The 20,009-nt window shown below is 47.0% G+C and overlaps 1 protein-coding gene across 5 annotated transcripts in view; it reads left to right on the forward strand.

Moving 5' to 3' along the window:
• Positions 1 to 20,009, forward strand: part of ano1a (anoctamin 1, calcium activated chloride channel a) — a 287,143-nt gene that overhangs the window by 74,402 nt on the left and 192,732 nt on the right. For all 5 annotated transcript variants that reach the window (XM_070554713.1, XM_070554715.1, XM_070554711.1 and 2 more), the window contains exon 3: positions 5,679 to 6,008. In XM_070554713.1, the coding sequence (XP_070410814.1) occupies positions 5,679 to 6,008 (330 nt within the window). The remainder of the gene's footprint in view (positions 1 to 5,678; positions 6,009 to 20,009) is intronic.

Below are 20,009 nucleotides of genomic sequence, written 5' to 3' on the forward strand. Positions count from 1 at the left end.
ATGAAAACCTGGTGCCGCGCCTGTTATAAACCTCTGCAAATTGTTGTTCTTCACTTTATCAAACTCAGACTTTGTACAGCTAATGTCAAGATGTAAAATTAGGAATTCAGTCGAGCTCTTCCCTCCCTCTCTTGTTTCTCCTTGAATCCCGACAGCCGATGTCGGGTTTCAAGGAGAAACAGAAAAGGGAGGGGAAGAAGGAGATGAGGCAAACAGAGTGAGTGCGAGAAACCAGACTGGTGTGGAGGTGAGCAAAACGGCTGGAAAAGTGTGGGTGTTGAACGATCTCAATAAGAAAAGTGTGGGTGTTGAATCCCCTACATCCCCCACGGGTGCGACGCCCATGATCCCTGCACACAGGAACATAGAGGTGTGTTGGACCAAGGGTTCAGATGCTTAAGCCTGGTTTGTCGTTTTCCATCTGGGTTGTTGTGGACGCATGCAACATCATTATCCATCCTTTCAACTGTTGCAGTAGGCTCACAAGGACAGACTGAGTTGAGCTCTCTGTTCTAAGCTTTCTTCCAATGAGAAAGAGAATGCAAGCTTGTGATTGGTCAGGACGCCACTGTCATCAACAGCGTTGCCATTGCGCCCTCAAAAACATAAAGAGAGCCAAAGATATCAGAATACTCCAAATACACAGCTATGTTGGCCTCCTAGTTACTAAATGCGAGCACGACATTGGTCTAACACAATCACGTGATAGCTGCTTTACTACTTTCTCATTATACTCTAAAGAAAGTAGACCCACATTCAAACTGTGATCAAAAGTGGGTCTACTTTAGAAGAAGCAAGTTTACTTTTGAAATCGGTACGAATGTATTATTTTTATGAAACAAACATCTAGTGGCCACAAGAGGTGGGAACAAGATGAAACAAAAACTAAATACGGTGGCGAAAGGCGATGTTTAGTGCTGGAGTGTAACCAATTTACCACCATATTGGATATATAAATTTAACTTTGTTTCTTTAAAATTTTTAAATAGTATTTTCTGTCACGTTGATTTTAATGTTCTTGTTAATGGAAAGCACATTGACTTGCCTCTGTGTGTGAAGTGTGCTATATAAATAAAGCTGCCTTGCCTATTTAGCTGCATCTTTACCTGACTGCTGCGGGAACAGGCCCTAACCCTAGATCAGAGCAGTATGTTGACCACTCATGGTCAGTAGGGTTGTCATGGTAACCGGTGTAGCTTAAACCCCGGTAAAAAAAGTAAACAATAATAATAACCGTCTTGTTTAAAAAAAAAAGTATTATCTTGGTGGATTACCGTGGCTGCGTTGTAGGAGCGGTGACCCTTACCAGCCACCATATCATCTGCTGAAGTTGCCGGCTGCACATGCGCACTTTGTTGTTTACAGCCAAAACTTTCTTGAAGCTAACCCTGAAATAATGGCCAAAGGAGGAGACGGCAGTTTTCAGGACATTTATAATCCCTCAAAGAAGACAAAGTGGGAAGTACGGGCATTTTGTGGATATTTGAAGAATGTCGAGGGACAGTTGATAGAAGACGGCTATCCTGTTTGCAGCACGTGCAGAAAAAGTGTCTGTGAAAGGCAGCAACGCTTCAAATCTCATGACAGATCTGCTTGACCATCACCCACAACTCTACAGTCAACGCAAGGCAAGTTAACGTTGGCGTTTTAGCTAAAACGCGTGATCCGAGGATTTGGGTTGAGGGAGAAAGCAACGAGTCGCTATATAAAGCAGCCGCAGCGCTGCTACCTGCATATAAACCGTGTCGCGGACACCCCCATGTTGAAATGACGCTATGCATTACGGGGCTCCCAGGGGCAGATAAGAGTTGGTCTCTCTCCGAGAATAATTATGAATTTAACAATGATTACTGCCTGATGACATTTTCCCACATCTGCAAAGCTCACTGGAAGGACACAAACCGAGGACAATATTTTCCTGATATAGGGTTTGTTACTCAAGTAAGGGTAAAAAAGTATCTGATTAGAAGGCTACTTGAGTACTGAGTATCATTTGATCTAATAGTTTTAAAATGATGACATCAAACAGACAATAAATAAGAAGTTATGGGCAAATATTGGTATTTTAAAGACTAAAGGGGAAAAATGTAAACAAACAACATAATTGCAAAGTAACAAATTTTAGGCTAAATTTAGACACAAACTGAGGACAATATTTTCCTGATATACAGGGTTTATTTAGTTGTCTGAAAATGTAACACGTTTAAAAAAATACCGCGGTAATACCGAAAACCGTGATAATTTTGGTCACAATAACAGTGAGGTTAAATTTTCACACCGTGACAACCCTAATGGTCAGTATTATCATCGTCACTGAAGCAGCTTTTGGGACTTTTGGCATAGTTGACAGGTAGACAGTGAATGGCATAGTCGTTTTGGTAGACATCTACATTGACTTCAGTAAACATTGTGGACTAACACCAGCAGATGTCATGGAGCTAAATCATCACTAGTTACATTTGCTTGGGTACAAGTAATCGGAATGAATGCCCTATCACACATATGTCAGACACAAGGCCCGCGGGCCGCATCTGGCCCGCGGAGCATTTTTATGTGGTCCGTGAGATAAATATCAAAAATATATTAAAACTGACCCACTGGCCAATTTTACCGCAAAGATTTCAACTCCCATGATGCTTTGCGGTGTCAGCGCGGAGCCGACGCGCCCCCTCCTTTGTGTTTTTTCCAGCGCCTGCTGCCGGTGTCTGCAGCTCCGCTGTCTCGGACAAACTAAACACTCCTCTCACTCAGCGCCGAGTTCACTCAGCTATTTTCTGACGTTGAAGCCCAGAAACGGAGATTCTAGCCGCTCAGTAATGTGTTCACGACTGAAAGAGAAAGTTTTCCAACTAACGTCCAAACAGAGCTGATATAACTCCAGCGAACAGCGACACTCTCAAACCAGCACGACTCTGTGGCTGCTGTCGTCGTGTTTCCTCCCCGACACACAACAACGCGGTCAAGCTGCTCAGACATGTTCATCAGCACAAACCTCTGTGAGCACCTGTTGTCCTCTAATGTTGTCATTATTATGATGAAGATGAACAAAACAACAGGTTCTCCTCCTCAGCTCAGATCAACCCCATGATGCAGGTATCTGGCTGGAACAGGTGAGCATCACAGTAAACCAGTGGAGCAAACTGAGCTTTAAATATGTTGGTTTTATGCTCTTTTTCTGCTCCAAAACATGAAAGTTAACAGGTGAGATGTTGCATTTTCATTTAAGATAAAATAATATTTTTATTTTGTTGTTGGCCCGTGAGAAAAGATTTAACCTGCAGTAAACAGGAAGTGGAAAGGCTGCAGACAGATGAATAGAATAGAAAATCCCTTTATTGTTCCTCAGTGGGGAAAGCTAGACGTCACAGCAGCGATGACACTTATTACAGGAGAAAAAAAGGAGAATAAAAAATAAGAAAAATGAATAAACAACAAGAAAACATAAATCCTGAATAGATTTTTTAAATGCTGATTATACCACAAGTAATGAATACCACTGATGCGTTTTATTTAAAATTGACTTGCTCGTGTGTAATTTGGTTATTCCACATTCAGTGTTAATGCAGAAATAAGTTTGTTTCCAAATTTAAAGGTTCAAAACTGCATATATGTTGATAAAGAAAATGTGCAAATTTGCCGTCACTTTTTCAAAAATATTAAGTTTAGCCTTCGACTCTGTCCCAGAGTTTCATTTCGGCCCCGTGTGAGTTTGAGTTTGACACCCCTGCCCTATCAGATCAAAAATTCTTCATGTAAACATGTCGATTGGAATATTCTTATCTGGTACAGCCTGATTGGAATGAATTTCCATTCCGAATGAGAGAGGAGGTTTTGTCCAATCATCATTCCGGTTGACGTCCATGTGCACACTCATTTGGATTCATGGAGTAAAAGAATGCCCACTGCATGTGTGTGGAACTTCAGCGTGATGTTTGTCTGCCTTTGCAGTCGCTCAAAACAAGTTGAAAACATGGCGGGAATTAAACAGAAGTTATCCTGCTCTCCTCTCCTGTGACAGAGGACCAGTAGTGTTACATACTGCTGAACCTGTAGCTTAATTGAAGCAATCAGTAAAAACAAAAGCATACAGGTGAAAAAGCAAAGACGGTCCATAACGGGGAATAAAAACATAAGTCAACGGACAAAACTAGAGAATAAGAAAATAAAATGTGAGGAGAAAGTCGTGCAGACAAGATGGTGTTTGTTTACAATTTTTTTCCGGGAAAGACAATTCTGCGCATGCTGAACCTATTTAATCAGACTGAATGCTTGGTGCATGAGTACTCATGGCATGATTGGATAATTTCAGTCAGTGTCCATGTAAACAGTGACAGGGTCTCTGGATACTGAGAAGTCAACGTTGACACTGACTGAAGCTGCATCTCTCGCGCACGCACGCACACACGCACACACACACACACACACACACACACACACACACGTCTGTCTTTCTATCATAGTGAGGACCCTCCATTGACTTCCATTCATTTTTGTGACTCCACTATGCCCAACCCTAACCAATGCTGATCTACTCCTAACCCTGACCTTTACTAGAACTTAATTCACACCATCCCTGTAAAGCCAACTGGTAAGCTTCTGAAAAAAGTGAGGACCAAAAAATGCCCTCACATAGTAGGGAAAATGGTCAAAATGGTCTTCGGTATGTAGTAAGTACAAGAACACACGCATACACACATCCACACCACAGAGAGATACAGACTGAAGCTGCATCTCTCTGCCTCTCCTTTTCACTGCCGTGAGCAGCCCACACACAGAGACTGCACTGCCGTGCCTTGAGCTGCATGGCCATCATTTCAGGGAGACACCAAAGACTTTTCCCATTGACAAATATGCTGGACAATTCATGTCCATTGGCTTGAATTATGAAGTTTCTGATTCTAAATGGGAGGTTCCCACGACTGCCATTTTGACTGTCACATGTCCTGTCATGCCCAGACAATCCAAAAATGGGAAAATAAGTGGAACTGAGGGTGGAGCTGTTACTGTTGGCTAACCCAAGAAGCTAAGAAGGGCTATTTGGACTGGGGTATCCCGCCCACACGGCAGACTGGCTCCCATGCAAGGCTGTAGTCATGCTGGTCGCCTGTAGAGATCTATTATCGCCCGGGACTGTTAAATTACAAGCGGAGCCTCAGACCGCCTCAATGGTAGCCAGGCGCCGTGGCATTTTACATCAGCTCATGCTCCACGGTCGGGATTAGCGGGACATTAGCTAACAGAGTTAGGACTTTGCTGGTCCACTTCGGTCAAAGATCCGCGGACACTCACCGCTGTGTCGACATCCCATGGAGTCAAGTCGACATTGGCAGACTCGGCTCCATGGAACAGCGAAGTTTGATAGCCTCTGCTATCCTTGGTCAGATATGTAGCTCTAGTTTTGTTACCCAGCAGCCACACCAACTTGTTATATTTCAACCCACCTTAAACCAAGTAGTGTTTAAGGTGGGCAATTTTCTAAATCTGCTGCCAGATTTAGAAAATTACAAAAGGAAGGGTGTTTGGATGAGATCAGATTATTGACTGTTCCTGCTCAGGTGGTCTGCAATGGCACCATGAAGGTATGTTAGTCTGCTGCTGGCTGTGGTGTTTATAGTTGGTGAGACCCGTTGCTGTTCTGTGATCTCTGATGCTGTGATTTCTTTGTGTCTTGCTTCCAGCCAATGAAGACACTTTATAATGAAGATCATCAGCAGCTTGGTCCGTTCTTCTCTGATGGACAGCGCCGGGTGGACTTCGTTCTGACATACAGCATTCAAAAGCCCAACTATGTCCGGCGCCGCTCATCCAAATCTAGTGACACCAACTTTCTGCAGAGGCTGTGGTGCAGCATGAGGAACAGCCGAGCCCCCCTGCAGCAGAAGGAAGACCCAGAGATCGCCGCCCAGGAGCAACGGGCTGACTATCACGAGGACGACAAGCGCTTCAGGCGGGAGGAGTTTGAAGAAAACCTTCGTGAGATGGGACTAGAGCTTGAAAAAGATGAAGGGGTGAGAGATGACCTCTAGTTGATTTAACCTAAACCTGATTGGCTATTTTTTTTCCTTATAAATAAGAATTTCATTTCCACATTTTTAACCCTTTACAGTAAATTACAGGATTTAAAAATCTAAAAATTTTGAAAACATTGAGCTGTACTTACTGATTCAGATTCAGGTTGTTTTGCTTGATTTTAATCTGCTTTGTGGAACATTTGCTGGCTTATGCTTAAACCAAGCTTGCTGGGACCAGGGTTTGTAGCTGTTGAAGGAGACCTGTATGAGAGGACCAGGTGAGTTATAGATGTGCTTGTTTTTGCTGCCAGCAGTCAGGAGCAGGACAGAGTCCTGGAGCTGGGTTTATTCTCTCCAGCCTTCAGCTTACTTTGATCTGCAGTTTCATTTAGTGTTACGCAGGTTTGAGTCTAGATGCACTTCTATTAGAGTTTGACTTTGTTTCTTTTTTTTCTTAAAAAATTATTTACAATTTACACTGATTAGCTTTATTGTCTGAAAATGGGGCAGGTCTAAGATTACACAGTTATACACCGAACGCAATACTTTTGTTCTATTTCTTTTTTTACATTTATTTTATTTGTGAGAACATTGCATTACATAGCTTACTTTACTTAACACTATATCCATTACTCACAGTTGTATTTTTTGTGGACAAAACAAAGATTACATTAGAACATTTCGAACAAGTTGGGAAAGACAGGTCTAAATACGGGAGTACATAAAGTGTTTCTCAGGGGGTTTTGAAGTAAAGTATGAGAGATGCAGGTTAGTCTTTAGGTCCAGTAAAGCTTTCAGAAATGCGAGACAGTGACAGATCACCCATTCAGATTTGGAATGTTTGTCTATTTAAGGCCAACATATTTATCCCACTTGGTCCATAGTTTAATAAATGTATTTTTCTGAAGGCAAAGGGAGGTGATGATCCTTTCCATAAGATAAATGTAATTTACTATACTTATCCATTCCTGTATTGTAGGCGAATCTGGGAGTAACCAGTGCTTTTTTTAACCAAAACCTTAAATAAATATTCATCAGCTGTCTGGATCTGTAGATCTATATTTCCTAAAAATAAAGTGAGAAACTGCATATGTAGATTAGTGTGGAATAGACGACTTAATACGCAGTGTTGCCACTGTTACCTTGAAATAGTAAGCTGATTACTGATTACTCCTTCCAAAAGTAACTTAGTTTACTAATTCATTCATTTAAAAATTAACTAAGTTAGATTACCAGTTACTTTATTAGTTACTTTCAGCATCTACCAAAAACACTTCCCACTGCCTCAACATAAAAACTACAACTGGTTTTGCCAACACTCACTTTATTGCAAATGCTTTTCAACAGTAATGTCAACAAAGTATCTTCTTACATTTTAAGTTGAACTTAGAAGAAGAAGAAGAAAATATCATTTCTATAGCGCCTCTCAAGATAAAAATCACGAGGCGCTTCACAAAAACAAAAAATATTAAAATTGTAAAAATATAAAAAAGCATTTTGAAAATGTTTAAAAAATATATTTAAAATGAGCAAGAATAAGCAATTGCAATTTAAAAGAAAAAATGTTAAGAAAGAGAGAGAGTGAATAGGAAAGAGGGAAATCAGTGGATCCTGAGGAAGGTGGAATAGGCGGGGAGAGCAGAATAAAGAGAGAGTGGTGAAGAAGGTCATACAAAAGCCAGCTTGAACAAGTGAGTCTTCAGCTGCTTTTTAAAGGAGACCACTGAGTCCACTGATCTCAGACTCAGGGGGAGAGAGGTCCAGAGTCAGGGGGCCACAGCAGCAAATGATCTGTCACCTTTGGTCTTTAGCCTGGTGCTGCACAACCAGTAGGCCTTGATCACTGGACCTCAGGGACCTGCTGGGGGTTTAGGGACTAAGAAGATCACCAATGTAAGATGGTGCTTGTCCATGTAAGGCCCTATAGACCAGAACCAGGATCTTGAAATGAACCCTGAAGTTGACTGGCAGCCAGTGAAGCTGGAGGAGAAGCGGGGTGATGTGGGTGTGTTTGGAGGACTTGGTCAGAAGCCGAGCACAGGCATTCTGAACCACCTGTAGACGGTTCGGGGAGGTTCTGCTCAGACACGTGAAAAGAGAGTTACAGTAGTCTAAGCATGAGGAGATGAAGGTGTGGAGAACTGTCTCAAGTTCAGACCGGGACAGAATGGGACTCATTTTAGCAATGTTCTTGAGATGGAAGAAGGAAGAGCGAACAAGAGAACTGACTTGAGAATCCAGGGTGAGAGCTGGGTCAAAGGTCACACCAAGATTCCTGACAGAAGGTTTGGTGTGAGAAGCAAGCTGACCAAGAGAGTCTCTGACTTTGGGAACCAGCTTGTCTGGGGCACAGATGAGGATCTCAGTCTTATCGTCATTCAGCTGAAGAAAGCTCCCAGCCATCCAGGTTTTGATAGAGTCTAAGCAGGTGTGTAACCGCTGCAGCTTAGACATCTCATGGGGCTTAAAGGAGATGTACAGTTGGATGTCATCTGCATAAAGATGGTAGGAGATTCCTTTGAAGGAGCTCAGGATGTTCTGAAGAGGAAGCAGATACAGGAGGAAGGAAGGAAGGAAACCTATTGCCTGACATAAAGCATGTTTGTATAAAAATAAAACAAAAACAGTCTTTTTTTAACCTCACTTAAAATAAATAGTATTCATTAAAAATAAAACGCACAGAGCCAGCACAGAGTGTACAACGAACCTTAATATTTTCATCTTTAGCTGATACAAACTCATAATACTGACTATATTTCCAGCTAGAAAATGCACCTCTCTCTCCTCCCGCCATTGTTGATCACATTGTAGTCCAGGGGTCGGCAACCTTTTCCCATCAAAGAGCCATTATTACCCGTTTCCCACAGTAAAGAAAACACTTGGAGCCGCAGCAGCCGCAGCGTTGTGGACGGGGCCTACCCTCAGACAGCAGAGAGCTGCTTTATCCGATCACAACAGGTGACAGCAACCAATACCATTCACTCATGTACCTTAAAGTTATCTTTCAACAGAAGATAATTAATAAAACAGTTTGTATAAAATTGACCCAGAACTTGTAGCCCGTCTGTGTCGACAGTACTTAGATATTTTTCACCGTTAGTGGTTTTAATGTTGAGCAGGTGAGGTTTTTTGACGCGTCACACGTCTCCTTTTAAACATGTTTAAACTGTTCTGAATACAAATCCAGGCTCTGTCTCGTTGGATTGTTGTAATTAAACTTTGTGCTGAACTAAACTTTACATTAAACAATGCTGAAAATGTAAGAAAATGATCCGATCAATTTGTTTTTGCCTAATTTACGGAGTACAGAGATGGAGATAACGGCGTAGTACGTGGCTCTGGTGTTAATCAAGTTTAATGTTCCTGTTTGCAACAATCTTCACAAGAAGGCAAAACAGTTAAGTGACAGGGTTCACGATGACTGGATATTTCCCGTATTTGATCATTTATTTTGACGGAGAAACCTCGAGGCTGCAGATGCGCTGATATTTTTATCGTTACGCACATCGTGGAGGTAGCTACACCAATCAAGAAAAGATTCCCATCAGAATATCTGAGCTGGACACTGAGTTCCACGCAGCTCGCTGTCAGCGCACAAGTAAGATGCTGACAGTGAGCTGAAGATGTGTAGATCGGGGGCTTGGAGCGCGTTGCAGAACCAGGGTCAGGCGGGAAGGTTCCTCTCACTGAAGCGAGTGTTTCCCAAACCCTGTCTCTCCGAGAGACTTGTCACTTAGAAAATGTTCCTGATTATGAAACTTTGGCTGAATAGCGCTTGTTCCTGCCTCGGGGGGGTGGACTACTGGCGGTTGTGAGTGGGGCCCCTTGGAGGTCTTGGCGGTGGCCATGGGTCACTGCCCGGCAGCTGCATTGCCCCTGGGCGGGTCTGGGTGGGGGCCTGGGGGCTTGGGGTGTGGGGGTGGCCGGCCCCATGTGGGGATCTGGGTGGGGCCTTGGGGGTCGGGTCCTGACATGTATGCTGCCGGGAAGAAGGCAGGAACATGCAGCAGTGCCTGGCTCGGGTTCAGGGGCCTCAGGTAGACCTTGGCTCCTCTGCTGTCCTATCACCGGGGAGGGGGAAGTCCAGGAGGGGGAGGACCCAACCTTACCTGGATGTCTTATATAATCTGGAAGATGTGCAAATGTAGGTCACCCCTGGGTCCCGGGTCGCTGGGTCCCGGGCTCGGCCGGCTAGGGGGTGGGAGGCTGCGGGCGGGCCTGTGGGCTTGCCGCTGATATCTCCAGGGACTCTGCCGGCTGCTGGTTGTGGCCCCCCGGGGCGATCCTCTGTGCCTCTCGAGGGGGGCGGGGGCCTTTCTGGTTGCAGTCTCCTTGGGGTTCCTGCATTCTGGGCAACGCCTGGATCTCTGGGACTTGGAGCTCCCCCCGTCTCCTGCGCATCTTTGGGGGTCGGATATGTGGTCCCTCACACTCTCTGTTGGACGCTCCTAAAGAGAAACCTTAAATAAACAAGCGCGTGTACACACACAGGTGCTCACATGGTGCTCTCAAAAGTATGGGCTTGGGCACGTTCAACACATGTCTTAAGACTATGGTGGGCACTTAATGCATTGTGATTTATTATCGTGATTCTTCAGTTAAGCAATGTTGATTATATATATATATATATTGTTTTTTTTTTGTTTTTTTTTTCATCAAGTTGTATTGTTGTTGTGTCCCTTTTTTGTGTCCTTTTGTTTTTTTTGTCTTTTTCTGCAGGTTTAGAAGCAGACTCTTGTTCATTTTTTATTTTTATGGACCCCCCCCCCCCCCTCCTCTCTCTCCACCTTTTCTCTTCCTTTCTCTTTCATCTCTGTCTCCGTGTCTGGTCGGAATTACAAAGCATTCAACAACAATAACAATAAAGTTTTAGGTATCAGGCGTGACATTAAAAGCAAACGCTTTGATGCTCCACCTGAAAATAAATCTGTAAGGCTTGTCACCAGCATTCAGACATCAATTCTGCTTGCTTCACAGCCAGACAGGACACGGTAAATTAAAAAAAATAAAATAAAAAAAAAAAGATGTGCAAATGTAGGGATGGGTGTAGCTATTCTGCTGGGGTGGGACTGTGTTGGTGCCCTCGGACTCCGTGAGGCTCTGTGATGCTGCTGCTTTTGGCCCTGGCAGAATGGGCTGGGGTCTCCATGCCCTGGGTGGCATTTTGACAACAGAGGTGCCTATTGGGGCCAGTGGGGGAGCTGGCTCCCTGGAGGGCAAAGCCCAACCAGCCATTCCTCCCCATCCCCACACATTTTTCTCCTCCTGCTCCCTCACATCATCTTACAAACATGCACATAGGACCTTCGGGGGTGGACAAGCCAGGGAGTGCGGGTATGGACCCCATTTCCGCATTCCTGTGGCAACCTGCCCCCCAATTTTATTTGCACCTTAAACACGTCCACCAACGACATTCCACGCAAACACACACTTAGGGCCTTGGGAGTGAGCACATTCAACAGCAGTTGGCAGGGGGATTTCTCAGCCTCCTCCCAAGTGCCGGTGCCCACTTCCAATTTTAAACTGCACTTAGACACTGAGGGCTGTGGGTGCAAGTGGGGTGGTGTGGTGCCATCAGCTGGCATAGGTCAGACGATGTCCGCACTGCCCGCTCACCACAGCCGTGGAATACACCTCATCAACACTCACTAACACCATACTGGAGCAGGTGGAGGGAAACTTGGGGCCTTGGCACACCTCTGTTGTCACTTGGCTTCCTGGGGCTCCAGTGGGAGATCCGGCAGTCTGGTTGGGGTCTGGGGTGGTGGGTTGCTGTGCTCAGCGTTGGGCGGGGGAGCCTGCTCATCAGCACCCCAGCACAAAGGGTCAAACTCTGGGAACCGGTAAAGGTTGTACCCCATGTGCAGCAGTACCGGGACCAGAGTGAATAGGGTGTGTATGGGGAGCATGAGTGGGTGTCCGGCGTGCATTTTTGTAAGTCTTTGGTTGTATGTGCATGTGTGAGCATGAGGGAGGGAGTGTGTGACTGTGTTTGTGAATGACTGTATATGTCAGGTGGGGCCTTTGACTCCTCCCTTCAACCTGGGTCTTCCTTAGGGCTGGGCGATATGACTATTTTAGACCGTTTTCCGATCTACACATCTGACGGTCTGTCATTTTTGAGAGACCTTTTTATCACGATTCACAGCTCTGCTGTTGAAATTCTGCCTCTGAATGAAAAGGGAACTTACCTCAGGCGAATGATACGCCTTTGTTTGACCCTTAACCAATCAGAGTGAGTCATAGTAATATATTAGTGCCCCGCTTGTTTTCACCTGTGTGTGAACAAACATGGCTTCGGCCGCGGCTGAGAGCGACAACGAGGTTTTTGATCCGAAGAGGAACGCCTCGTCCATTATATGGAATTGGTTTGGTTTTTCACCAGATGACAAAGAGCAGCGAAACGTCATTTGCAAAGTTCGCAAGGAGAGCGTCAAGGCAAGTGATGGCAACACCACAAACTTGTGCTTGAAAAGAAGCCATCCCAAACAATACAATGAGAGCCAGCTGGCAGCTAAAGCTAAAAAGCCTGCGGCTACAGCAGCAGCGGCTAGTGCTTCTTCCAGGCAGCAAACGCTAACAGAAACACTCACAAAACTCACTCCCTACGACAGAGACAACAGACGATGGAATAGTGTGACAGATGCAGTGACGTACCACTTGGTTAAAGATTTGTGTCCCGTGCGAACAGTAGGAGTGGGATTTAAGAACATGATAAAAACATTGGATCCGCGCTACGAGTTTTCCAGCCGCAAGTATTTTTCGAACGCCGCCATTCCACGCATGTACGCTGAATGCAAAGTGAGTTGCAGAAAATATTCAGAATGCACAGTTATTTGCTACCACATGCGATCTCTGGTCCAGCCGCACATCAGAGCCTTATTTGAGCTTAACTATCCACTACATGAGCAACTGGGAGCTACATAGTATTTTGAACAAGTTAATGTTTGCACAATACGTTTGCAATTGACATGTTTGCACTTTAAATATGTTTACGATTTTAATTTATGTTAAGTTACTTGAAAAATGAGAAAAACTGATTTTTGTAATTGTTTCTCTCAGGGCTTTTATCATCTCTGGTGTGAGTTTAAAATATAAGTGTGTTAGCACTGAGTTGATTATCCCTAATATGAATAAATGTTTATTTATTGAATGTTTCTCTTCTTTAATATGCAATTGAAGTTATGCTATTCATGGATAAAAAAATCGTGATAAAATCGAAAAAGTGATAAAATATTGGAAAAATCGTGATATTCTATTTTTGCCATATCGCCCAGCCCTAGTCTTCCTTGGATATAGATCTTCGTCTCCCCTCTCCCTGCCACACCTGGTGTGGAGTGCGGTGCCTTATTCTGCCTGGGTCGTGGCTCCCGGGTCAGGGAGTTTAAGATTTTTGGTGTCTGCCTGACCAATCCCGGTGGCTGCCTGGTGGGTTCTGGGTCCCTGGACTCTGCTGGGGCCCCGGCGGGGTTGGTCGCCCCTGGGTCCCGGGTCGCTGGGTCCCTGGCTCAGCCGGCTAGGGTGTGGGAGGCTGCGGGCGGGACTGTGGGCTTGCCGCTGATATCTCCCGGGACTCTGCCGGCTGCTGGTTGTGGCCCCCCAAGGCAATCCTCTGTGCCTCTCGAGGGGGGCAGTGTTAGGGTTAGCAAAGAATCCTAACACACAAAATCAGTTGGTCTTCCCTCCTCGGGCCCTTTCTTTATGCCAACAATCTTTAAATTGTGCCTGCGGGAGCGAGCCTCCAGGTCCGGTATTTTGCTTTGGAGTTGGCCAGCATGCTCTTCCAGCTCCTTATATTTAGCTTCAAGTTCCCCCATACGTATGTCCAGGGTGCTGGTAACCTGCTCCTGGCCGGTCATACGTTGTTGCAAGTCAGCTTGTGCTTCAAAAAGAGTCTGAAACTTCATTTCAAAAGTATCAAAACATTGGTTTATCCCACACAAAATGTTGTCCGACATGCCCTTGCAGATCGTCTCGTCTCGTCTTCCTCCGCTTATCCGGGTCCGGGTCGCGGGGGCAGCATCCCAACTAGGGAGCTCCAGGCCGTCCTCTCCCCGGCCTTGTCCACCAGCTCCTCCGGCAGGACCCCAAGGCGTTCCCGGACCAGATTGGAGATGTAACCTCTCCAACGTGTCCTGGGTCGACCCGGGGGCCTTCTGCCGGCAGGACATGCCCGAAACACCTCCCCGGGGAGGCGTCCAGGAGGCATCCTGACCAGATGCCCAAACCACCTCAACTGGCTCCTTTCGATCCGGAGGAGCAGCGGTTCTACTCCGAGTCCCTCCCGAATGTCCGAGCTCCTCACCCTATCTCTAAGGCTGAGCCCGGCCACCCTACGGAGGAAACTCATTTCGGCCGCTTGTATCCGCGATCTCGTTCTTTCGGTCATTACCCAAAGCTCATGACCATAGGTGAGGATTGGGACGTAGATCGACCGGTAAATCGAGAGTAACTCCTCCTTGAACCGTCACCTTATCGTGGTGGAGGAGTTTGAGTGCCCTAATGATCCTAGGAGCTATGTTGTCTGGGGCACTTAGTGCCCCTGGTAGGGTCTCCCATGACAAATTGGTCTTAGGTGAAGGGTGAGACAAAGAACGGTTCGAAGGATCTTTCATGGCGGTTAAAATGAAGAGTCGGAGTACCCGGCCCGGAGGGTTACCGGGGTCCCACCCTGGAGCCAGGCCTGGGGTTGGGGCCCGTGAGCGAGCGCCTGGTGGCCGGGCTTTCGCCCATGGGGCCCGGCCGGGCCCAGCCCGAACCGGATACATGGGCTCGTCCAACTGTGGACCCACCACCCGCAGGAGGAACATGAAGGGTCCGGTGCAATGCGAATCGGGTGGCAGACCAAGGCGGGAGCCTTGGCGGTCCAATCCCCGGACAAGAAAACTAGTTTTTGGGACATGGAACGTCACCTCGCTGGCGGGGAAGGAGCCGGAGCTTGTGGCAGAGGTTGAGCGGTACCGGCTAGATATAGTCGGACTCACCTCGACACATTGCATTGGCTCTGGAACCCGAGACCTGGAGAGGGGTTGGACACTCTACTTTGCTGGAGTTGCTCCGGGTGAGAGGCGGAGGGCTGGGGTTGGCTTTTTGTTAGCTCCGAGACTCTCTGCCTGTGTGTTGGGGTTTACCCCGGGGGACAAGAGGGTAGCTTCCTTGCGCCTTCGGGTCGGGGAACGGGTCCTGACTGTTGTTTGTGCTTATGGGCCAAATATCAGTTCAGAGTACCCACCCTTTTTGGAGTCCCTGGGACGAGTGCTAGATAGTGCTCCATCAGGGGACTCCATTGTCCTGCTGGGGGACTTCAATGCTCACGTGGGCAATGACAGCTTGACCTGGAGGGGTGTGATTGGGAGGAACGGCCCACCTAATCTGAACTCGAGCGGTGTTTAGTTATTGGACTTCTGTGCAAGCCGCAGTTTGGCCATAACGAACACCATGTTCGAACATAAGGATGCCCACCGGTACACTTGGTACCAGGGCAGCCTAGGTCACAGGTCGATGATAGATTTTGTAGTCGTATCATCTGACCTGCGGCCGTATGTTTTGGACACCCGAGTGAAGAGAGGGGCGGAGCTGTCAACTGATCACCACCTGGTGGTGAGTTGGATCAGATGGCAAGGGAACATGCCGCGTAGACCTGGCAGACCCAAACGCATAGTGAGGGTCTGCTGGGAACGCCTGGCAGAAGAACCTGTCAAGACGGTCTTCAACTCCCACCTCCGGCAGAGCTTTGACCACGTCCCGAGAGCAGTGGGGGACATTGAGTCCGAGTGGGCCTTGTTCCACTCTGCGATTGTCGAGGCGGCTGTTGCTAGCTGTGGCCGTAAGGTGGCCGGTGCCAGTCGTGGTGGCAACCCCCGTACCCGCTGGTGGACACCAGAGGTTCGGGGAGCCGTCAGGCTGAAGAAGGAGGCCTACAGGGCGTGGCTGGTCTGTGGGTCTCCGGAGGCAGCAGACAGGTACCGGATAGCCAAGCGGGGTGCAGCAGTGGCAGTTGCCGAGGCAAAATCTCGGGCGTGGGAGGAGTTTGGTGAGGCCATGGAGAAAGACTATCGATCGGCTCCAAAGAGGTTCTGGCAAACTGTCCGGCGCCTCAGGAGAGGAAGGCAGCAACTCGCTCACACTGTTTACAGTGGGGATGGGGAGCTGCTGACGTCAACTGAGGCTATAGTCGGACGGTGGAAGGAATACTTTGAGGAGCTCCTCAATCCCACCAATGCGCATTCCGAGGAGGAACCAGAGCTGGGAGGCCTGGGGATGGACTGTCCGATCTCGGGGGCAGAAGTTGCTGAGGTAGTCAAACAACTACACAGCGGCGGAGCCCCGGGGGCGGATGAGGTTCGTCCTGGGTATCTCAAGGCTATGGATGTTGTAGGGCTGTCATGGTTGACACGTCTCTACAACATTGCGTGGTCATCGGGGGCAGTTCCTAGGGAGTGGCAGACCGGGGTGGTGGTCCCCATCTTTAAGAAGGGTGACCTGAGGGTGTGTTCCAACTATAGGGGGATCACACTCCTCAGCCTCCCTGGAAAGGTCTACGCCAAGGTACTGGAGAGGAGGGTCCGATCGATAGTTGAATCTCAGATAGAGGAGGAGCAATGTGGTTTTCGTCCTGGCCGTGGAACTGTGGACCAGCTCTATACCCTTGCAAGGGTGATGGAGGGGGCATGGGAGTTTGCCCAACCAATCCACATGTGTTTTGTGGATTTGGAGAAGGCTTATGACCGTGTCCCCAGGGGCACCCTGTGGGGGACACTCCAGGAGTATGGGGTGGGTGGCTTTCTGTTAAGGGCCATTCAGTCCCTTTACCAGAGGAGCGTGAGTTTGGTCCGCATAGCCGGTAGTAAGTCGGACCTGTTCCCAGTGAGGGTTGGACTCCGCCAGGGCTGCCCTTTGTCACCGGTTCTGTTCATCACTTTTATGGACAGAATTTCTAGACGCAGCCGTGGTGTGGAGTGTGTCGAGTTTGGTGGCAGGAGAATCTCGTCTCTGCTTTTTGCGGATGATGTGGTCCTCCTAGCTTCATCCAGCTCTGACCTTCAGCTCTTGCTGGGTAGGTTCGCGGCCGAATGTGAAGCGGCTGGGATGAGGATCAGCACCTCCAAATCTGAGACCATGGTTCTCGACCGGAAAAGGGTGGCTTGCCACCTCCGGGTCGGGGGAGAGGTCCTACCTCAAGTGGAGGAGTTTAAGTATCTCGGGGTCTTGTTCACGAGTGAGGGTAGGAGGGATCGGGAGATCGACAGGCGGATTGGTTCGGCGTCTGCAGTGATGCGGACGCTGAGCCGATCTGTCGTGGGGAAGAGGGAGCTGAGCCAGAAAGCCAGCCCTTGCAGATCATCTTGCACAATTCATACATGTCAGCTTCTTAGGACTGGGGGTGTTTGCTGCGGCCTGCATCAACGCTAGCATTAGCACTGTTAGCCGCGCTAATGTAGTCCTCCATGGTCCACGCTTTGTTAGAGGCGTTTGGCTTCGGCATTGTTCACGGTCATGACGAGCAGCTTCAGGTAAGCGAGTCGCCCCGGGATATGAGCTGGTAAGATAAATACAGTAAATACATAATATTCAGTAGATGAGCACCGTAGATGGCTGCTCTCGCTGGGGGAAACAGGAAAATAAAGAAACAAGCTAAATCATCACATATCTGTGGCATCAAGAAGCATCTTCTGAGTTCAAACACAGGGATGGAGCACAATGTTTACAACTGAACAGTATCAGGATGTTTTAACTCACAGAGGCCTGCAGGTCTTCTGTTTTATGAGCAAAGCGCTGATTATCCGCTTGTTATGAGCGCTTAACGTTATTTTGCCGCTTCCGTGCGGAGCAGTAGGGAAACACATTTCAAACACGTAACCGAGTCTGGTTACCGAACCGAGCAGAATTCTGATGACGTCATACAGGTGCGTGATGGTGCGGGTTCCAACCCACAGGAGAGGTGGGAGAGAGGAGGTAAACAGCGAGTGGATCACAGGGACTGAACAGATGTTTTTGAGCAACACTGCGGTAAAAATGGCGGTTTGCCTGCCCCCCCCCCCCCCCCCCCCCCCGGTTTAGATGCGTTGCCTGTGCAGGTGTCTCTTTCTGTTCCGATGCTGTTACACGTAATATTTTTAATTTATTAAGCCTACAATTTCTTTTTACTCAGTAACGGCTATGATTTAAAATATAGCGAATTACAATTCTTTTTTAAAAACGTACTCAAGTAAAAGTAAAAGTACAGATTTTAAAAACGACTTAAAAAGTTTAAATATAGTAAGTAAGTAAGTAAAAGTTTATTGATATAGCGCCTTTCACAGATATAAATCACAAAGCGCTGTACAACATGATAAAGATCAGGGCAAATACCTCCAACCAATAAAAACATCAGAAAAACAATAGCAGTGTTAAACGTAGAAAATAAAATCATGAGTATAAACAAAGTGAAGGTGTGAACCCGAACAAAGCCATCTTTTTGAAACATTTATGGAGGGAACGCCTGGATGAAAAGGTGAGTTTTTAGATGATTTTTAAAGATCTCTACCGTGTTAGAAAGACAGAGATTTGAAGGTAGACTGTTCCAAAGTCTGGGTGCAATGGTCTGAAAGGCCCTGTCCCCTTTGGTTTTCAGTCTGGTTCGAGGAACAGCCAGGAGGTTTTCAGATGTGGATCTAAGGTTCCGAGAGGTGGTGTGTGGGGATAAAAGCTCAGATAGGTAGCTTGGAGCCTGGTTGTTAAGAGCTCTATAGGTCAGGACTAAAACTTTAAACTGTATTCTATATTCTACCGGGAGCCAGTGGAGGGACTGTAAAACTGGGGTGATGTGAGCTCGTCTGCTGGATTTGGTTAGGAGTCTGGCTGCTGCATTTTGGATGGCCTGAAGGCGTGAGAGGGAGGTTTTGCTGAGACCAGTAAAAAGAGCGTTACTGTAGTCTAAGCGTGATGACACAAAGGCGTGGATGATTTTTTCCAGATCTGCAGTAGAAACCAGTTTACGGACTTTTGAAATGTTTCTCAGTTGAAAGAAACAAGAGCGGGAGATGGTTTTGATGTGTGAGTCTAAACTTAAAGCTGGATCAAAAATGGACACAACAGCAGAATTCTCTGTCAGAGCTGGGATTGAACAAAAAATATATACAAAAAAGCTACTCAATTACAGTAATGTGAGTAAATTTAATTTGTTACTTTCCACCTCTGCATCTCCTTTAGAGCTTTATTGTCTTGGGAGATCTTATTAAATCTTTCAGTCAAGGAGGAAACCGATTCCCGCAGAGACGCGTTCTCAGCAGCGAGCTGCTCCACCCGCTCCTGGCTGAACTCTTCCTGGCTGAACTCTAGAGATTGTCAGAGTTACTGGAATTCCTTGTGAAGAACCTCAAGCAGGTGGAGTCGCCCCTCAAATCCCAAAAGCTGTTCATCTTTGGATTCTAGTAAATCAAATGCATCCTTACAGGGAGATGAGGCCTCAGGCGAGTCCTGGGGACACAGGTCACAGGTGTTTCCATCTCAGGTGCTGATTTCTTCGGTCCCATGACAAAAAAACTCAAAAACTTCGTCAATATAGGTTTGCAAACTTTCTACATTTTCCCCACTTTCCTCCAGGTTGAGTGAGTAACATTTACCAGATTTTTTCTGCCTTGTCAGTAAATAAATTAGGCTAAAATGCATCTTAATTGTGCAGTAGTAGCTCAACAGGTTGAGCGGGTTGTCCAGTAATCAGAAGGTTGCAGGTTCAATCCCAGCTCAGACAGAGAATTCTGCTGTTGTGTCCTTGGGCAAGACACTTAAACCACCTTGCCTGCTGGTGGTGGTCGGAGGGACCGGTGGCGCCTGTGCTCGGCAGCCTCGCCTCTGTCAGTGCGCCCCAGGGCAGCTGTGGCTACATCGCAGCTCATCACCATCAGTGTGTGAATGTGTGTGTGAATGGATGAATGATACACTGTAGTGTAAAGCGCTTTGGAGTCCTTACTCTGAGAGGTGGTATACAAGTGCGGGTCATTCATTCATGGTAATTGT

Source organism: Nothobranchius furzeri, chromosome 9 (assembly GCF_043380555.1).
Source record: "Nothobranchius furzeri strain GRZ-AD chromosome 9, NfurGRZ-RIMD1, whole genome shotgun sequence".
Classification (NCBI taxonomy): Eukaryota; Metazoa; Chordata; class Actinopteri; order Cyprinodontiformes; family Nothobranchiidae; genus Nothobranchius; species Nothobranchius furzeri.